This window comes from Schistocerca gregaria, chromosome 10 (genome assembly GCF_023897955.1).
Source record: "Schistocerca gregaria isolate iqSchGreg1 chromosome 10, iqSchGreg1.2, whole genome shotgun sequence".
Taxonomy (NCBI): domain Eukaryota; kingdom Metazoa; phylum Arthropoda; class Insecta; order Orthoptera; family Acrididae; genus Schistocerca; species Schistocerca gregaria.
In genome coordinates this window covers 166748760-166766510 of record NC_064929.1, presented here as the reverse complement: position 1 = coordinate 166766510, position 17751 = coordinate 166748760, and the positions used below count along the sequence as shown (strand labels likewise).

Below are 17751 nucleotides of genomic sequence, written 5' to 3'. Positions count from 1 at the left end.
ACCAGGCGAACAGTCTACCCGACTTGACGCCCTAGCCCAGTCCCCGTAGAAATTCCCAATCTCTTCACTGTCTAGTCTCGCCACTTTCTCGAATGATGATGAAATCATGAGACCAATACAAACACCCAGTCCCCGGGCGCAGAAAATCTCCGACCTGGCCGGGAATCTGTGCTCTAAGGGTGTCGCGGATTACAATCAAAGGGGTCCTGATCTCTTAGTTGTCAGGGTATGGCGGTTGACTGTCAAGTTGGTATCTCACAGCTGCCCGGGGCGTATCCAGACAAGTCGTCGTCCTGGAATCGCATTGACAGGAGAAGGATTGTCTTCAGCGATGAACCGCACTTCTGACTGGCCCCCCGATCATGAGTGAATACGTGCTTGGAGACGCCCAACGCGTTATGTTTTGAAGCCTTTTTTCTTGAGATTGTAGTGTCTGCGCGCTATATCCATTTGGATACTTGCTTCGTGATACGTCGCTTTTTTTTACCTCTTAGAGTGTACTTCTGTAACTGATAAACATCTCGTCATGTAGTAGCTTTAGCCAGAGTACACCTCGGTTTTTGCCAAGTGCTGACAGTAGTGTCCTAGTGAAAATTTTTCCTAGGCTCTCTCGCGGCCGTGTTGGATCCGTGGTATATTCTGCAGTTTCGAGCGTTATTTTGTTGGCTAGTTGACACGGCAGAACTGTGTCGAACGCTTTCCTGAAATCGGGGGAAAACGGGGAGGGGAGTGTCGTGCAATATCGGCCAGCTTACGTTTCGTGACTTTGCTACATATCTCGGGTGGTTAACAGGAGTATTAACATACTATTCTCTTACCTCAAGACATGTTGTGTGAATAGAAAAGTGTAATGATTTTTATTTTTGATTTATAGCACTTCCTGATGCCGAAAGTGAAAGAACTACAAGGCATTCAAAAGCGTCTCGCAGTATCGGCCTTTGTCTTTTCTGTGACAATATCGGTTGTTAATGATACACTGTACGGATTCCTATTGTATAATAATAGGGCACAGAGGTATGGGAACCTATTATTACTACTTCAGCTCAGTTCAGCAAAGTTTAGTTCACTGTTTTACAGAGACTGCAAATAAAAAAAACTTCTCCTGATCCGCTTATCCAGCACGTGGCCATCCTTCAAAGACGATCTGTTGGCCGGGACTGCACGACAAACACGCACTAGTTTCCAGACATATTAGAGGCTTTTTTTCAGAGAAAATATCATGAGACATTTGTTAGATGCCGTTCCTTATGTAACATAGATAACCGAAATATAGAAACAAAATTAATCACCTTTTTAAAGAATATCGCAGACCTCAAAATATCTACTGTGTTCTGAGAGCTAGAGCAACATCATCAAGCACTCATGACAGGCAAAGCACTTAAGAGAGGAAGATGATGCCTGACACCAGTGCGCACAGATAAACAAGCCTGCTGCCGTCATTTGGAGAGGATAAGGGAAATCACAGTAGTGGCCAGTATTGTAAGCTCTCCTCAGTAGGCCGACTTTACATAGATGTGTCAAAGAATCAGACACTATTGACGAACCACATCTGTACTAAATACAGTACTTCGGAATTAAATCGCTGACGCCGAATTCTCTGACGTCACTACTCAGTAGTGACATACGAAAATATTTGTCGCTGGTACCAGAACCTTTTTGTCACCGGTACCAGAATCGGTGCATCAATTGTGAGACAATACTGTCCCTGAAGCATTGTGTAGTGGGTAAAGGTACGCGTGTGTGAGATGTGTGCAAGACTCGCCCCCACCTGGTCTGTACTGTATTTTCTCGTTGTCGTCGCCGGACATCCGTTGTACTGCAGAGTTGCACCAACCCTAGAATGGAAATGCTGTTACGAAGTGACGTATCAGTTAAGTACACTGCTTCTTTTGCTTAAAAGAATAAAGATTTGTCTGCCATTTCTATGAAATAATAAAAAAGTATGGAAATCATGGTACACTAATAAATTAAAATCTCAACAAAACTTAATAACGGACTATATAAAAGAATAGGAAATAGCAGATCTACTTCCTGTTTTTACATAATATGCTTTCTTCTGCCCGTATCCCATGGAAACAGACAGATAACACGAAAAACAGAGTTCATCAATCTCGGTTTTCGTCCTTTACCACTGGATACTCGTAAAGTCCAAAATAACCTTTTTTTCTTTTAGTATTCAATATTCAACACATACCACTTGGCGAGGAAAGCAGCGAACCGTCGACGGACTATGTTTTCTTTTATTTACGTATTTAATTTTGATATTTTGATTCTAAATGTCCTGAGAGAGAGAGAGAGAGAGAGAGAGAGAGAGAGAGAGAGAGAGAGAGAATCAAAATTGACCAATTTCTGAAAATTTTCGTCGTTTGTTACAAGAACTAATAGTGGTAAAGAACTAAACACCGTTTACTTGGGCAACCAGTTATTTTGAGCGGTTTTAGCAGTCAGGTTAAACGGACGTGGAAGAAAATCGATTTAAACGTAAACAGGATGTTACTGCGATTACTGTCTCCCCTTCATAAAGTACCTCATGTGTACAGCTGACGCCAAGTAATTTGTAGTCAGCGAAGTAATTTCTAAACATGAGTGTGAAGCAGACAACACATTTTTAGGTACAGTAAAGTCACATTGTAATTCTAAAATATACCTCCCACTCATCACCCACAGCCGTACTCCCAGCCCTTGCACCGTTCCAATCAAGTTTCTCGACACACTTCTACTTGTCGCGATCTCATAAATATGCTGCACGTGCCGCTCAAGTGGAGAGACGGAACGCCATTAGTAGCGTAGACGCCTTTGTCGGTTTGCCGAGTGAGTTGTGTTCTCTACTTCGTCGAAGTAGAAGCAGAAGCAGAGAGCAGCGATAGGCCAGAGACGTTCTGCCAGCACGTGGTGTCGATAAGTCCGTTGCAGTCGCTGCTGCCAAATTGGATAGGCCAAGTGCGGCAGAGCCTTGCAGCCTAGGTGTTCCAGACGTGGCCACCTGCAGTATTTATGTGTTTGCGTAGGCGGCGGCGCCGTCTCGGAGCAGCTTTGTGGAATTCGGGCGGCTGTGCGCGCTGCGGCGCTCCGCCGTAATTTACGCAACTCCGGTCTGACGTTTACTGTGGCTCGGCCGCGCCACCTGCGATGATTTAAAATTGTCTCCCGGCGGCAGACCCGGTGCTGCACTCCGCTAAAGGATGCATCTCCGCCGGGGTACCGAAGAAAAGGCAGCGGTGGGTCGGCCAGCCGCACCAGTCAAAAATGTCTCGGTGGGGCCGTCCACCTCACACAAAAACGTCCTTCGGAAAGCCTGTTACGGCTGTGTGGCTTACGCTGAGCTAACAAAAGTTACGGGATAGCGATATGCACATGTACAGATGGCGGTAACATTGCATATGCAAGGAGTGCAGTGGTTGGAGCTGGTATTGGTAATCAGGTAATTCATGTAAAAGGTTTCCGACTTGATTATTGACGCACCACGGGAATTAACAGACTTTGAACGCGGGACGGTACCTGGAGCTAGGAGCATGAGGCACTTCATTTCGGTTATCGTTAGCGTAATCTGCTTTCCGAGATCCACTGTGTCAAGAGTGAACCGAGAACACCAAATTTCAGTCATTTCTTCTCACCACGGACAACTCATGGCCTTCACTTAACGACCGAGGGCAGCGGCGATTGCGTAGACTTGTCAGTGCTAACAGACATGCAACATTACGTGAAATAACCGCAGGAATCATTGTCGGAGTTACTGCAAACTTATCCGTTAGGACACGGCGGCAGAATTTCGCGTTAATAGGCTGTGGAAATAGACCCCACGAAGCCATGGATCCGAGTTGTCAACATACTGTGCAAGCTGGTGGTTGGTCCATGACGATGTTAGCTGTGTTTACATGGAATGGAGTGGGTCCTCTGGAACAGATGAACCGATAGTTGACTGGAAATGGTTATATTTGGAGGCCAGTTGGGCCATTCATGGATTTTTTCCTCAAACAACAATCGGATTTTTATCGAGGACAGTGCGCTATGTCAGAACATTCTAGACAATTAGAGTGAATCATTTGGGCACCTAGATCACCCGACATGAATCCCACACAACATTTAGGGAATATAATCGAGAGATCACTTCGTGCAGAAAATCTTGCGACGACAACACTTTCGCAATTGTGGACGGTTATGTAGGCAGCATGGCTCAGTATTTCTGCAGGGGACTCCCAGCGACATACCGAGTCCATGGCACTTAGTGTTGCTGCACAACGCCGAGCGAAAGGAGGTCAGATTCAATATTACGAGGTATCCCTTGACATATGGCATCCTAGTGTATAGCTGGCGATTCCGTGATCATCTTATAAACCTCCTCGGTTGTTGGGAAAGGGTAAATGTAGCAATTTAAGATAAAGAAACCTGTTCTGGAAACGACCGAGTTGGTACTTGGAGCGAAAATCGTTCTGATAACGCTGGCAGTTGACCTCTTCTGCTGCAAGCTATTTTCTTTCCAAATTTTTGCAGGAGATTGTACGAACCAAAGCAACAAAAAGTTGTGAAGTGAACATCCGCTCTAAAACGCATGCCTTAAGAGATGTGAGCACTTGTTCAACGGCACAGTTGTTTTTCACAGTATCAGAGATGAGAAAATGCTCATGAGTCCTCTTTTTTCAGTGGAAGAGATGTGTTTCACTGCAGCGAAGATGTTATGTAGTCTAGCGACGTGAAGGGAGATAGTTTCCTCGGTGATTAACATACTGTATTTCAACTAGCGACTTTTCCTATCTTCATAGAGGTTGTATTAAGTATCTGTGACCGGACGACCTGTGTGGCGCAGTGGTAAAGAATTATATACACAAACCTTCTGCGTCATTCTCTTAGTGAAAGCCGTTCCAAAATCGCTGCAGCATACCCTTACTTTAGCCATCAGTAACAGACGAAAAAGCGGTGATTTCCAAGTAATTATAATGTTTGAATAAAGGTGTTATATTGTCAGTCTCCTTGTGTGTTTTTTTCACTTACTTTGTGTACTAAAGGCAGCAGTACTTTCTACGTATCGTCCAGGTTTCCTCTAGCTATGTTACTTGGCAGTGATTCATCGTGCGAAAGTTACTTTCGTCCTTATGTTCTGCACACCGTCGTGTATTACACTCTGATCATTACATAATCAAAATTATACACGCAAATTTTCCTCGAGAATCAATCTATTAGCTAAAACAGCATATAAATAGCTACACTATGTACTGAGATGAGCCTTCACATGCTAACAGCAAAACGCGGCGAGAAACTTTAATTTAGAAACAAGTATAGTTGCGGATTCATTATGAATTTTGCAGAAGACATACGTCAGCGAAGTTACTTCATGTAGAAACAGAAAAAAAACGTATTTTCTTTTTTCTCTAATGAGTTCTTCTGCGGGAGGCGATTTCCAGAAGGAAAATTCGTAATTCGAGCTACAATTCAGCTTCGGCTTCTGTCAGGCAACTAGCATCGAGAGATACGTGGTCAATCATACTGATAGAAAAATATTCTCCTGTCTTTGACGTAACGCAGTTTCTAGTGAATGTAATATTACGTTATAAATTATTGTAACATTTTTTGTAAAGTCGCTTACAACGTACCTAAATCAGGAATGATATGAAGAAGGCACTCGGCATAAATGTTCTCGGTCAAAAACTTAACGGCATGTGGGACTCCATCCCTAGAACTATGTAAACGGGTTACTGAAATACTTCTTCAATAACAACGGTGTATTGACAGTTTAAACTAAACTGCGTTGTATAATAGGTTGCTGGCCGCATACAGGACTGAATATTTAGCTTTAACCGAGCCACTGTGAAATGTTTGTGGGTTCACACACTAGACTTGGTGGGATGCGAATTTGCATACAAGGCTGTTAAATAAAAAAATAAGCCACATTAGTAGGGAAAGACGTACTCTGCACCTCGTAGCTAGTAAGCATAAGAGTGAAAGAACGCACAAACATTTTGTATTAGTTGACAAATTCTCCAGCCTTGACGTGCGCTTCGTGCACAAACTTCCTGCAGACATATTTTTTTAGTTGGTGTGGTCCCCTGGTGGTGCAAGATCCGGATCACAAATGAACCAGTTTCCTTGATCATGTTCAAAAAACTGAATAGTGACTCACAAAATGTGTGTGTGTGTGTGTGTGTGTGTGTGTGTGTGTGTGTGTGTGTGAGTGAGTGAGCGCGCGATCTTGGATGCCATACTAGCTCTCGTATGATCTCTCTGGCAGAAAGTGCAAAAATGTTGCCATCTTAAATGAAGTTGCTTTGAGGCTGGAGAACTGGCGCAACGCAAAGTCTGATTTTGTTTCTGCTTTATTTGTCTCGCTTTAATCGCAGCATTAGCTATTAAGGGATCCTGAGTGTATACTCTCAATACATGTTACTCTACTTTATGTTTCTCCCTAGATTGGATGAGCCCATTCGACCGCGTTGTCTGTGGTGAGTACAAACTTTTAATTACTTTCACTATTTCTTTCTCTTTAGAATCTACTTTCTTGCATTGTTGCTTTATTTTCGTAAACTTCCAATTTCTCTCTGTCCAGTGCATGTGGAGAGAGAATTGTTCTGCGCTTTAACTATAGTATTTCGTTTAACTGTTCTAATTATTTAGTATTATTAACACATTAATATTCTGTTCATCTTTGTAACAATAGCATTAACTACACAAAAAATTTTATTCTCCTATGTGCATGATACACTCCATAGCAATATGTAGCTGCAATATTTTGGATGAGAAAAAAAGAAGAAAATAGAAACAAAATAGTGGAAAGAATATAAGTAATCACCATTTAATTAGTCTCGCTTTATTGGTGCCATTTGATACAAATGTTCTTGTTTGCATGTAGAACATGTTGTGTGATTTACTCGGTTTCATAATACGGCAATTGATAATGCAGAGATCCCAGAGTTGTTATTGTTATACAGGGGTGGCTTCTGTCATACAAAAAAATTCATTCATCGCGGTAAAGCATGTTTTGTTTCGTTTTAAACTAGCTGATGGCTCACCTAGATATTGTACTGAACAAGAACATCGCTGTGTATCGGGTAGAAGTACTCATATTATTTGTGTAGCCCGAGTTTGACAACAGATGGGCACACAGATGTTCCGTTTCGCTGTCTTACCTATAAATTCTCACCTAGTCAAGCGCAAACTGTTCGTTAGTATTTTTTAAAGTGGTAGTGTAATGTCACCATGATGACATACATAGTTATTTATTGAGTTCTTACATATATCATTGAATTTAATCCAGTACAGACTTGCTAACATTCCCACGAACTATGAAAGAAACTATGTGGAATCAGAGGTTGCGGACACTAAGTTAGCTTGACGCTTCTCCTGTGTAATTGCGACTTGCCTAAAAAGTAATATCGCAAGGAGATATTTTCAGGGATTAGGTTTAGAGGTCTGTTTTATAACATCTCCAAATAAAAACTAACAGAAAAACAATACGTTAGAAAATTAATGAGACATTTCGAATGATGATACTTTATTAAATATTTTCTCCTGAATGCAGTGGAAGAAGGCTTTGGAGAAGAAAATGTAGACAGCTTTATACACGACTTTTCGGCTGTCGAAGGGCTTCTTGGGGCTAATTGTAAGTAAGTCTGGACGCAGGCGTATCTTCGAATTAATATATCTCTTTCTTTTAACCGTTGGTGACATTTGCTTTCCCTTTGCTACCTGCAGTACATCCCGACAATTGTTCAGACTTGAATACTTGTAACCCGAAATAAAATCAAAAGCAGCAGTGACAACTGCGATACTCGCTAAATGGAAAGATGGAGATGTAATTCGCTTTAGGCACAAGTAATCGGAACTGCTGCTGAATTCAGTCGAAATTACGTTTCTATCTATCGTCAAAAGACAGGAAACTGTAGTCACGGATTTCAGGTGGGAACAAACAGCAAGCCCAATGAAAGACAGAGCAATGGCCATTTGTAGATACGAAGTTATCACCCAGAACACTGAGGAAAAGATTCGAGCATCAAGCACATTACATGAGCATTGATATGTACTGTCAGTTGTTGTAAAACGCCGTGTGAGGTATTTCAAAAGAAAAAGCAAGGAATGGGCCTCTTATTGCCAAGTAATTCTCATTTTTCATATTTTCAATTAAAAGAAAATTACTTCATTAATACCCTGAGTTAAGATACATCTTCGTGATAAAGGTCAAGAACGAAAACATCTACCGAACTTTACGTTTGTTTGCCTTATTCGACAATGGAAGTAAAATTTCAGCAGTGAGTCCACGATCATCATGAACTTTTACGAAGAATACTGTCTAGATTTCTTAGTGATCTTTTTCACGTATTAGATTATTTAATAACATGTATCGTTTACTGCCACCAGCAGCCCCGCTCATAACTTGTGAAACAGAGTGCAGTAGCAGTGCATGTTAACACTGGACCCTGTTTCAGAACTTCCGGTCTCGATCCGGTGATCAGAGAGGAACGATGTGAAAACACTCGAGCTGCTGAACTCTCTTTCCCCTGGCCTTCTCTGACTTCTTAAAGGGGTCGGCAATATTTGCCTATGCTCAACTGCACGAACAACACTACCACGCCTCCCTCCTCACTCCAAATTCCCGTTTACGCTTCAGCTCACTTGGCACTCGAACCGCATTGCAGGGCTCTCTAACAGTATGTCAGCGTCTAAAAAATGGGGAGTGAAACCCGAAACCCAGGCATTGGTGCTTTTATTAAATGAACTACATATGACTCCAGAGACCCGCCAGGGTAGCCGAGAGCGCTAACGCGCTGCTTCCTGGACTCAGGTAGGCGCGCTGGCTCCGGATCGAATCCGCCCGGCGGATTAACGACGACAGCCGGTGTGCCGGCCAGCCAGGATGTTTTTAGGCGGTTTTCCACATCCTACTAGGTGAATACCGGGCTGGTCCCCACGTCCCGCCTCAGTTACACGATTCACAGACATTCGCAACACATTGACACTCTTTCACGGTTTACACTCGACGCAGACAGATGGGGTACACTACTTCCATCCCAGGGGGGTATGGGGTAGCGGCAGGAAGGGCATCCGGCCACGGCTTAAAATTAACCTTGCCAATTCCGCACTTAACACTGCCGACCCTGCGCAGAATGCAGGATAAAGGCAGTACTAAAGAAAGAAAGAAAGAAAGATATGACTCCAGAGATCTTTTCAAGTTTCAAACATATTTTAGAGTTTAGGGGAAATGCGAATGGGTTAAGGCTTGAATGAGAATTTGGATTGAGGAGGGAGGTGCGCTAGGGTAGTCTGTGCAGTTGTGCAAAGCTACTGCGGCAGGGTGGCGTAGTGGTTAGCGCATCTGCATAGTGAGAAGGGGACCTGGGATCAAATCTCGACCTTCGTAAGAATTTTCATTTGTGGCTTCAGTCTGCGTATACACGTCACAGATGTTCGAGACTTTGAACAGCTCATTTACAATATATTTCATTACCTGAACAGTGACTTGTTTGCTACAAATCCTGCTTCAGTATGACGAACCATTACCAGTGCTTGATGATGGCACGGTTATGTTTTGTCACCACTCATAGTTGTGAAGTGCTTTTTATGATGTTGTCAAAGGAAAATCAAGTTTTATAAGGAATACGCGACAGAATGACGGTATCATACATACAGGAGCTATTTGTCACCTCATGACGTCACACAATTTCACTCGACGTACACTGTCATACGCCGCAGTTTTACGCTTCGTCGTGTTTTGTTCACCCGTGAAATAGTGGACAAATGTTATTTACACTACAATAATCGCTACACTTTTCAAGAACGTTGTTTCCATACGCTTAGCGAATAGCCTCGTTTCCGGTGCAAACATTGCCCGGTCCGAAATGTTTTGTCACGAAAATGGCCGACGTTGCGCGTCACGTTTAGTGTAAACAGGGGCGCCGAATGGGCCCCGAAACTTATTAAATTCAACTGCGATTACGGTTCGGCGTTATCACGGCGTTTCATAAGCTCTAATTTGCAACGCAAATCGCGCGCCGGCGCAGTCAGAATTTTAGGGTTGCCCCGCGGGCCCGCCGCCTAAATATGGCGCTTTTCCACGCAATTACCCGAGCCCGGGCTAATCCGCGTTTACTGTGGGGTCTCGCGCGATTTTACTGGCCCGGCGCCGCAGGCGTGCGGATCCGGACAACAGCGCGCAGTTAACGGGTTACCGGGGTGGAGCGAGGGCGGCTGCGTTCGATTGGAAGCCGGGGGTACATGCAGATAGCGAACGGTTCCCGCTACATTACTGCCGATCGGGATGTTGTGCGATGGGATCGCATCGGTTACGGGATCAGCTAAAAAAAGAAAAAAAAAAAAGAAACGAGAGCGGTGGGCTCGGAGGATTTTACGAGCGGCAGTCAGCGTCTGACAGCTACACAGCGCCCGTCCATGTCGGCCATTATTATATTTTAATCTGTCCGCCAGTTTTTACTGCTCTGCTCCGTCACAATAATTCTCTCTCTTTCTCTGCGCTCATCTTTTGCTATCAGCAGTAACAGGAAAAAAAACATCGAAAGAAAAGAAAAATCTCGAACAACTCTCATATCTTCACGCGCGCGCGCGCGCGCGCACACACACACACACACACACACACACACACACACACACACAGAAGTTGCTTGTTGCTTTTTGTGAACCAGTTCTGTAGTCTGTAGACCAGTGTAAAGAACCTGTACTAAGGTACAGCCATGTATTCTTCTTTCTTCGTGTGCATTTGCAAATTTAAATGTCTATATACTCGCTATAATTACACTAATCTTGCCTTTTCTTAGGTTCCTCTCTTCTCTTCTCGGTCTTCAGAATACACTGGCTGATCAAAAGTATCCGGACACCTATAAGCGGACGTCAATATAAATAGTTTCCACCCTTTATGACCCACAAACCAAACAGCATCATCATCACTTTTGTAACTGCTCGAACTCTGCTGGTTGAACGTTCAATGAGTTTTCTAAATGCCTGTGGGGGAATGCCAGCCCATTCTTCCTCAAGAGCCGAAAGGGCAGCTCGTTTTGTAATATCACGTAATAAGGCAGAGAGTGTGGCAGATACGATACGCGAGTTGGGATGGAAGTAATTAAAAGCAAAGACGTTTTTCCTCTCAGCGAGATCTATTTACGAAATTTCAGTCACCAAATTTCACTTCCGAATGCGAAAATATTTTGTTGAGCCCAACCTACATAGGTAGCAATGATCATCAAAATAAAATAAGAGAAATCAGAGCTCCAACAGAAAGGTTTTGGTGTTCGTTCTTTCCCGCGTGCTGTGCGGGTGTGCAATTGTAGAGAGATAGTATGATTGTGGTTCGATGAACCCTCTGCCAAGCACTTAAATGTGAATTGCAGAGTAATCATGTAGATGTAGATCAGAGTAGGCAGTGATTAGCAGTGACTGTTAATTTATTGATAAAATAAATTAATACGACTTTGGAGCGAAGTCGACCTTATAACTCATTCCAAAGGTATTACATTTGGTTCAAGTCACGACTGTGGGCAGGCCACATCATTTCAGTAATATTATTCTCCACAGAACTTTACCCCATAGATGCTGCGTTAAGACGGGGTTCGTCGTCAAGCTGATACAGTCATCTCTACTGTTCGCAGTACAAAATTCTGTTAAATGTTTTTGTTTCCTTCCGTGCGTAGCGTTTTCGTAAGCCCAATAGACGGACCACACCCTAACGACGAGAAACATCCCTATTACATAACACCACCTCCTCTGTGCTTCTGTTGCTAATCGGACCACCATTTACAACTCTTACTGCCAAAATCGATATGACAAAACCAATACCTCAGAGAGACGGGAAAATGCAAAAGAAAAAGAATAGAAATGTTCTCTGTGAGGCGATCGTTCTCACCACGCAAGTTTTTCAAAGTTTTTTCTCTCTCGATTCCTTCCACTTGCTGCGTGTCGAATTCGTAGAAACTATCACAAGCTAATGCTAACGAACTGGCCATTATGTTATTATATCGTGTTCGTTTCGAAACGCATCGATGTAAATCAGATCTTAGACATTCTGTTATCGCATACGTTATTTTAGGGAAGAATGAAAGACAATATTACGACTCTATCTATATGCATATGCTTTATCTACAGCATTAGTGCGATAAAAAAGTGTCGAATATTTTGAGAAGTAGTAACACTCATCGAAACAAGGAAAACAAGGCCTATAAAAATGTGTTCGGAAGCGCATACTTCCTGAGGTATGTGAACCTTTTGCTACGGGGGGACTGAAAGGCGTCTGGTTGTGAATATGAGAGTAGTCGTTGAGGCTCTTTCAACAGAGTCAACAGAATGTACAATGTCTCTTTATATAAGAGCACTCTAGGTAGATATTATTCTTGGGTGTTGGGTGATCTGTAGTCAGCTGCGTGATGCGACTTGCATTGTTTTTCGTCAACTAAATGTACAGTACTCTCTTCCATCTCAGGCGAGTAGCATAATAGAAGTTTTTCAACATTTTACATATCGGAGTGCTAGGTAACTTCAGTGCCTAAGAAGCTGGGAAAGCTTGCCAAGTAGCTTAACAGGTGATACTTTATGTTTAGTATTAGTTTCCCACTTCATATCGTAATTCCGTCACAGACGGGAAGCAACCTGGAAGAGCAGTTAAATGAAGTGGTGTGTGTCTTGAAAAGAAATTATAAGCTGAATATTAGTACAAGGTAATGGAATGTGATCGAAGTAAATCGGATGGTGCTGATTTAATTAGACTGACAAAAGAGACACTGAGAGCTGTCGACAGATTCGCTGTTTGGGCAGCAAAAGAACTGACGACGGCTGAAGTAGAGAGAATATAAAATACAGACTGGCACTGGCAAGAAAAGCGGTACTGAGTAAGAGAAATTTGTTCGCACTTTTAAGTAGACATACTAAATAATAATCGCTTGGCATCATCAGGATAGATCTGTTACATAAGAAAAAGTGTTCGTTACAATTGTAGTCTATTAAGGTAACAATCAACAGTGAGAAAAAGACATTGAACTTGCGACATGGAAGTAAACCGAAAATGCCTTGTCTATGAATAAACGACGCAGTTAGCGATTGATAAATGGAGCAGGAAGCATGCATCCACAATTCCCAAGCGTGCCTAAATTTTTTAAAAACTATAATAATAACAATCAAGAAAAATCTGCCCAAAAATCTGCTTATGTCACGAATCTCTATTGCGTAATTTATTCATAGACAAGGGATGTTCGGTCTGCCCATGTCGCAACTTTGTCACGATTTAACATGTAAGTAATCTGCTCTTTTTTTGTATTGATTGTAACTACGACAGACCACAGTTTTAGCGAACACTTCCTTATTTAACAGATCTAACAGGATAATTTGGCTTCTTTCAAAGCTAAAGAAAAAGTAATTTAAAATATTATGTACAGTAACAGCAGACAAACGGCTTTTATTCAGGATGCCTGTATATCGCTGCTGTTCTCACTCGTACAAAATTGTGTGTAATAAATTTGTCAGGAGGCATTTTGTGGAGGTATGTGTGTGTAGTGTTGTACAAAAATGAAACGTAGACGTCAATCATTTCAGATATGACGAAAAAAAACGTCGTTCTGGGGAAGAATGTTGGACAATTAGATGGGTAGTTAAAAGGGCTGATGAGGAGGTAATTAATGGAACAGGAAAAATAAATTCGTGAAAGGACTTGAGTAAAAGATGGGATCGATTAATAGGACACTTCCTAATAAATCGTCAGTTTGGTAAAGAAATGAGCTGTGTGGGGTTAAAACGGTAGAGGGACGCCTTTGTTTGACTACCGTAAGCAGGCTGAAGTAGATGTAGTTACGCAGAGATGAAGAGGTTTCCACAGGACAGGCAGGTGTTGAGAGCTGCATCATAACACGCTTCGGACGGAAAGCCACAACAACACACTTCCGTTGCAACCAGTGGTTCAAAAGAGAGAGGAAAACGTGCTGATCCATTCGTACGTGCAAACAGCACGATAACAGGCAGTAAACACAAAAGAGGAATTTGTGTAAGTAGTAAGACTCCAAGATATGTACCCAGAGTTTCAAGTAATTTAGCATACAATAACACGACTGAAACTACGAGCAGAGCACAGCGGAACCCGAACGACGCACCTACAGAAGATAGCTAAGGCTCAGACAGTAGGTACCTAGGTTACTGTGATGCAGAAAGACAGCAAATCATTATGTTGACCCTGCTGAAGGAGCGTCAATGCAGCGACTGTGGTCATATTCGCAGACAGACGTCCTTCAGCCCATGGTATACGATTCGGACTTTTTTTTCGTACTTCGATGGATACTACCACCCCTCAAAGTGTTCGACACAACTTTAGCACCCTGTTGTGCATATGCCCGACGGCTGTGTGGGATAAGACAGAACATTGAGACTAATATGGAGGCATACAACTGAACGATCCTTCTGTGCACTGTATCACTTCTCCTGACAAATGATTAAAGTTTCTGTTCCTTATCTGTTGGCTCCACCATCGTCGAAAGCTACAAGTCGATACTCTCCAGAAGCCAGACTGTGGCAGATAAATATCGTTCTCGTTCAACGCCACCCCTTATTGTTTTGGCTGTGTGTGGAATTATCGCCACACTAGTACTTAATTGCTACATTCCAAACAGCTCACATACGTAGTTATGTCATGTGGCTACTGAACTGAACATTTTTTGCTAGATTCGAGGAGTGAGCAAGAAATACAGTGAATGGAAATGAAAAGGGAGGCTTCAGTTTGCTTAGCACTATAAAGATATTTTTATGCATTTAACCTGGTCACTTCAGAGCCTTTTCTTACACCACACCAGGGCTTCACATATACAGCATCTTTTTTTACGTTACAGTTACTTAAGAAGTACCAATAATTGTAATAAGATGTACAGTAATAAAACGAATTGAGTTTCTGTATAGAGAAAGTGAAAAAATAATACTGCCTAAGAGGTAATGATGTTACTACTGCCAGTGCTTCTCTACTGCTGCTTCCAATAATAATAATAATAATAATAATAATAATAATAATAATAATAATAAAAGATATAAAAAGAAATTATAGGTGTACAGAATTTATATTTTCTGCTGTAGCGTGTTGAAGTGAAGCGAAATTTAAAGAGACTGAATGTCACCACCGTACGGCATCCTCCATACAATCCAGATTTAGCACCGTCTGACTTCAATCTGTTCCCAATAGTGAAAGACGATCTGTGGGGACAACATTATTTTGCCTCTGATGAAGACGTTGAGAGAACTGTGAGACTGTGGTTGCGGAAACAGAGTGTCGACTTCTTCCGTGACGGCTTCCGAAAACATGTTCATCATTGGCAGAAATGTATCCAATTGGCTGGTGATTATGTGGAAAAGTGAATATTGGTAATTAAAGATCACATTCTGAGGATTATTTCTGCGTTTGATTTATTAAAATATTCCTATCCAATCTCAATTAACGAAGGTGGCGGGTATTACTTTTTATTCAACCCTTGTAAGATAGTAAAGAGTAAATAAAATGTAAAGAGAAAAAAACTTAACCACTACGCAAGACACGTCGAAATACGACCTGACCGCTATCTTGAATGGAATAAAGACAGCGCCACGCTCATGTATCTCTTACGGTGCATGGCGGGCTACAAATGTGGAGGCTGACTGTGAGCGTCAAAGGTATAGGGCCCGTTTAGTTATACGTCCATTTCCGCATCTCGGACGACTCGTAAAAGAGACGAAGACAGGAGCAGAGAAGTAAACAATGCGTAACGGCGAGAAGCTAAGAGCGCGCGGGAAGGTAGGAACCGGGGAAGTAGTGATGAAGACAAACGAGCAGAAAAGACACAAATCTACTTCAGTTTGTTTGCGGGGCGGTAAAGGGCTGGTTGGCGCGCGAGTGTGGAAAAGAATGTGGTGTGTGTGTGTGTGTGTGTGTGTGTGTGTGTGTGTGTGTGTGTGTGTGTGTGTGTGCGTGCGCTTTTGTCAGAGAGAGAGAGAGAGAGAGAGAGAGAGAGAGAGAGAGGGCAAGTAGAAAAGAGAGATAAACTGCAGCCCATGAATGGGTGTAGGGTGCCGTTGTGTTTGATCGCCGTATTTTACGATCCATTTCGCATCCAATTTCATTTGATTCGAACCCGTTCGCCAATATGGCCCAGTTCCACCGTACGTAACCAGATTACGCGGGCGACTGAGGTTTTAACGTCCGTCTAAACGATAACTCTTGCCCTGTGCCTATCTGACTGCTCGGAAAACGATGAGCTTTCTGTTCCTTCGCCTGTGGGGGCAGTCGAAACGATGCTTCCAATAACAAAAGTGTGTAATATATCTTGAACGACTAAACAACCAAGAGTTGGTTTATGATTTCTATTTTAACTGTTCTATATGATACGTATTGCAACACTTCAGAAAGAGTACACAACCGACAGTATCAAGTAGTGGACACTTTTAAACTAAAAGATGGTTCAGTCCTAAGAATTGATATTATCCAAGATTTTCCTCTTGGCTGTGGAACCTATTCGAACTAATATTTTGTATACACTCCTGGAAATGGAAAAAAGAACACATTGACACCGGTGTGTCAGACCCACCATACTTGCTCCGGACACTGCGAGAGGGCTGTACAAGCAATCATCACACGCACGGCACAGCGGACACACCAGGAACGGCGGTGTTGGCCGTCGAATGGACCTAGCTGCGCAGCATTTGTGCACCGCCGCCGTCAGTGTCAGCCAGTTTGCCGTGGCATACGGAGCTCCATCGCAGTCTTTAACACTGGTAGCATGCCGCGACAGCGTGGACGTGAACCGTATGTGCAGTTGACGGACTTTGAGCGAGGGCGTATAGTGGGCATGCGGGAGGCCGGGTGGACGTACCGCCGAGTTGCTCAACACGTGGGGTGTGAGGTCTCCACAGTACATCGATGTTGTCGCCAGTGGTCGGCGGAAGGTGCACGTGCCCATCGACCTGGGACCGGACCGCAGCGACGCACGGATGCACGCCAAGACCGTAGGATCCTACGCAGTGCCGGAGGGGACCGCACCGCCACTTCCCAGCAAATTAGGGACACTGTTGCTCCTGGGGTATCGGCGAGGACCATTCGCAACCGTCTCCATGAAGCTGGGCTATGGTTCTGCACACCGTTAGGCCGTCTTCCGCTCACGCCCCAACATCGTGCAGCCCACCTCCAGTGGTGTCGCGACAGGCGTGAATGGAGGGACGAATGGAGACGTGTCGTCTTCAGCGATGAGAGTCGCTTCTGCCTTGGTGCCAATGATGGTCGTATGCGTGTTTGGCGCCGTGCAGGTGAGCGCCACAATCAGGACTGCATACGACCGAGGCACACAGGGCCAACACCCGGCATCATGGTGTGGGGAGCGATCTCCTACACTGGCCGTACACCTCTGGTGATCGTCGAGGGGACACTGAATAGTGCACGGTACATCCAAACTGTAATCGAACCCATCGTTCTACCATTCCTAGACCGGCAAGGGAACTTGCCGTTCCAACAGGACAATGCACGTCCGCATGTATCCCGTGCCACCCAACGTGCTCTAGAAGGTGTAAGTCAGCTACCCTGGCCAGCAAGATCTCCGGATCTGTCCCCCATTGAGCATGTTTGGGACTGGATGAAGCGTCGTCTCACGCAGTCTGCACGTCGAGCACGAACGCTGGTCCAACTGAGGCGCCAGGTGGAAATGGCATGGCAAGCCGTTCCACAGGACTACATCCAGCATCTCTACGATCGTCTCCATGGGAGAATAGCAGCCTGCATTGCTGCGAAAGGTGGATATACACTGTACTAGTGCCGACATTGTGCATGCT

The 17751-nt window shown here is 43.6% G+C and overlaps 1 protein-coding gene across 4 annotated transcripts in view; it reads left to right on the top strand.

The window, feature by feature from the left end:
* Positions 1–17751, top strand: part of LOC126293357 (homeobox protein abdominal-A homolog) — a 360937-nt gene that overhangs the window by 71359 nt on the left and 271827 nt on the right. For 2 of the 4 annotated variants that reach the window (XM_049986564.1, XM_049986562.1), the window contains exon 2: positions 6402–6434. In XM_049986564.1, the coding sequence (XP_049842521.1) occupies positions 6402–6434 (33 nt within the window). Of the gene's footprint in view, positions 1–6391; positions 6435–17751 lie in introns of all 4 variants that reach the window. The other 2 variants (XM_049986563.1, XM_049986561.1) reach the window with 1 other exon arrangement.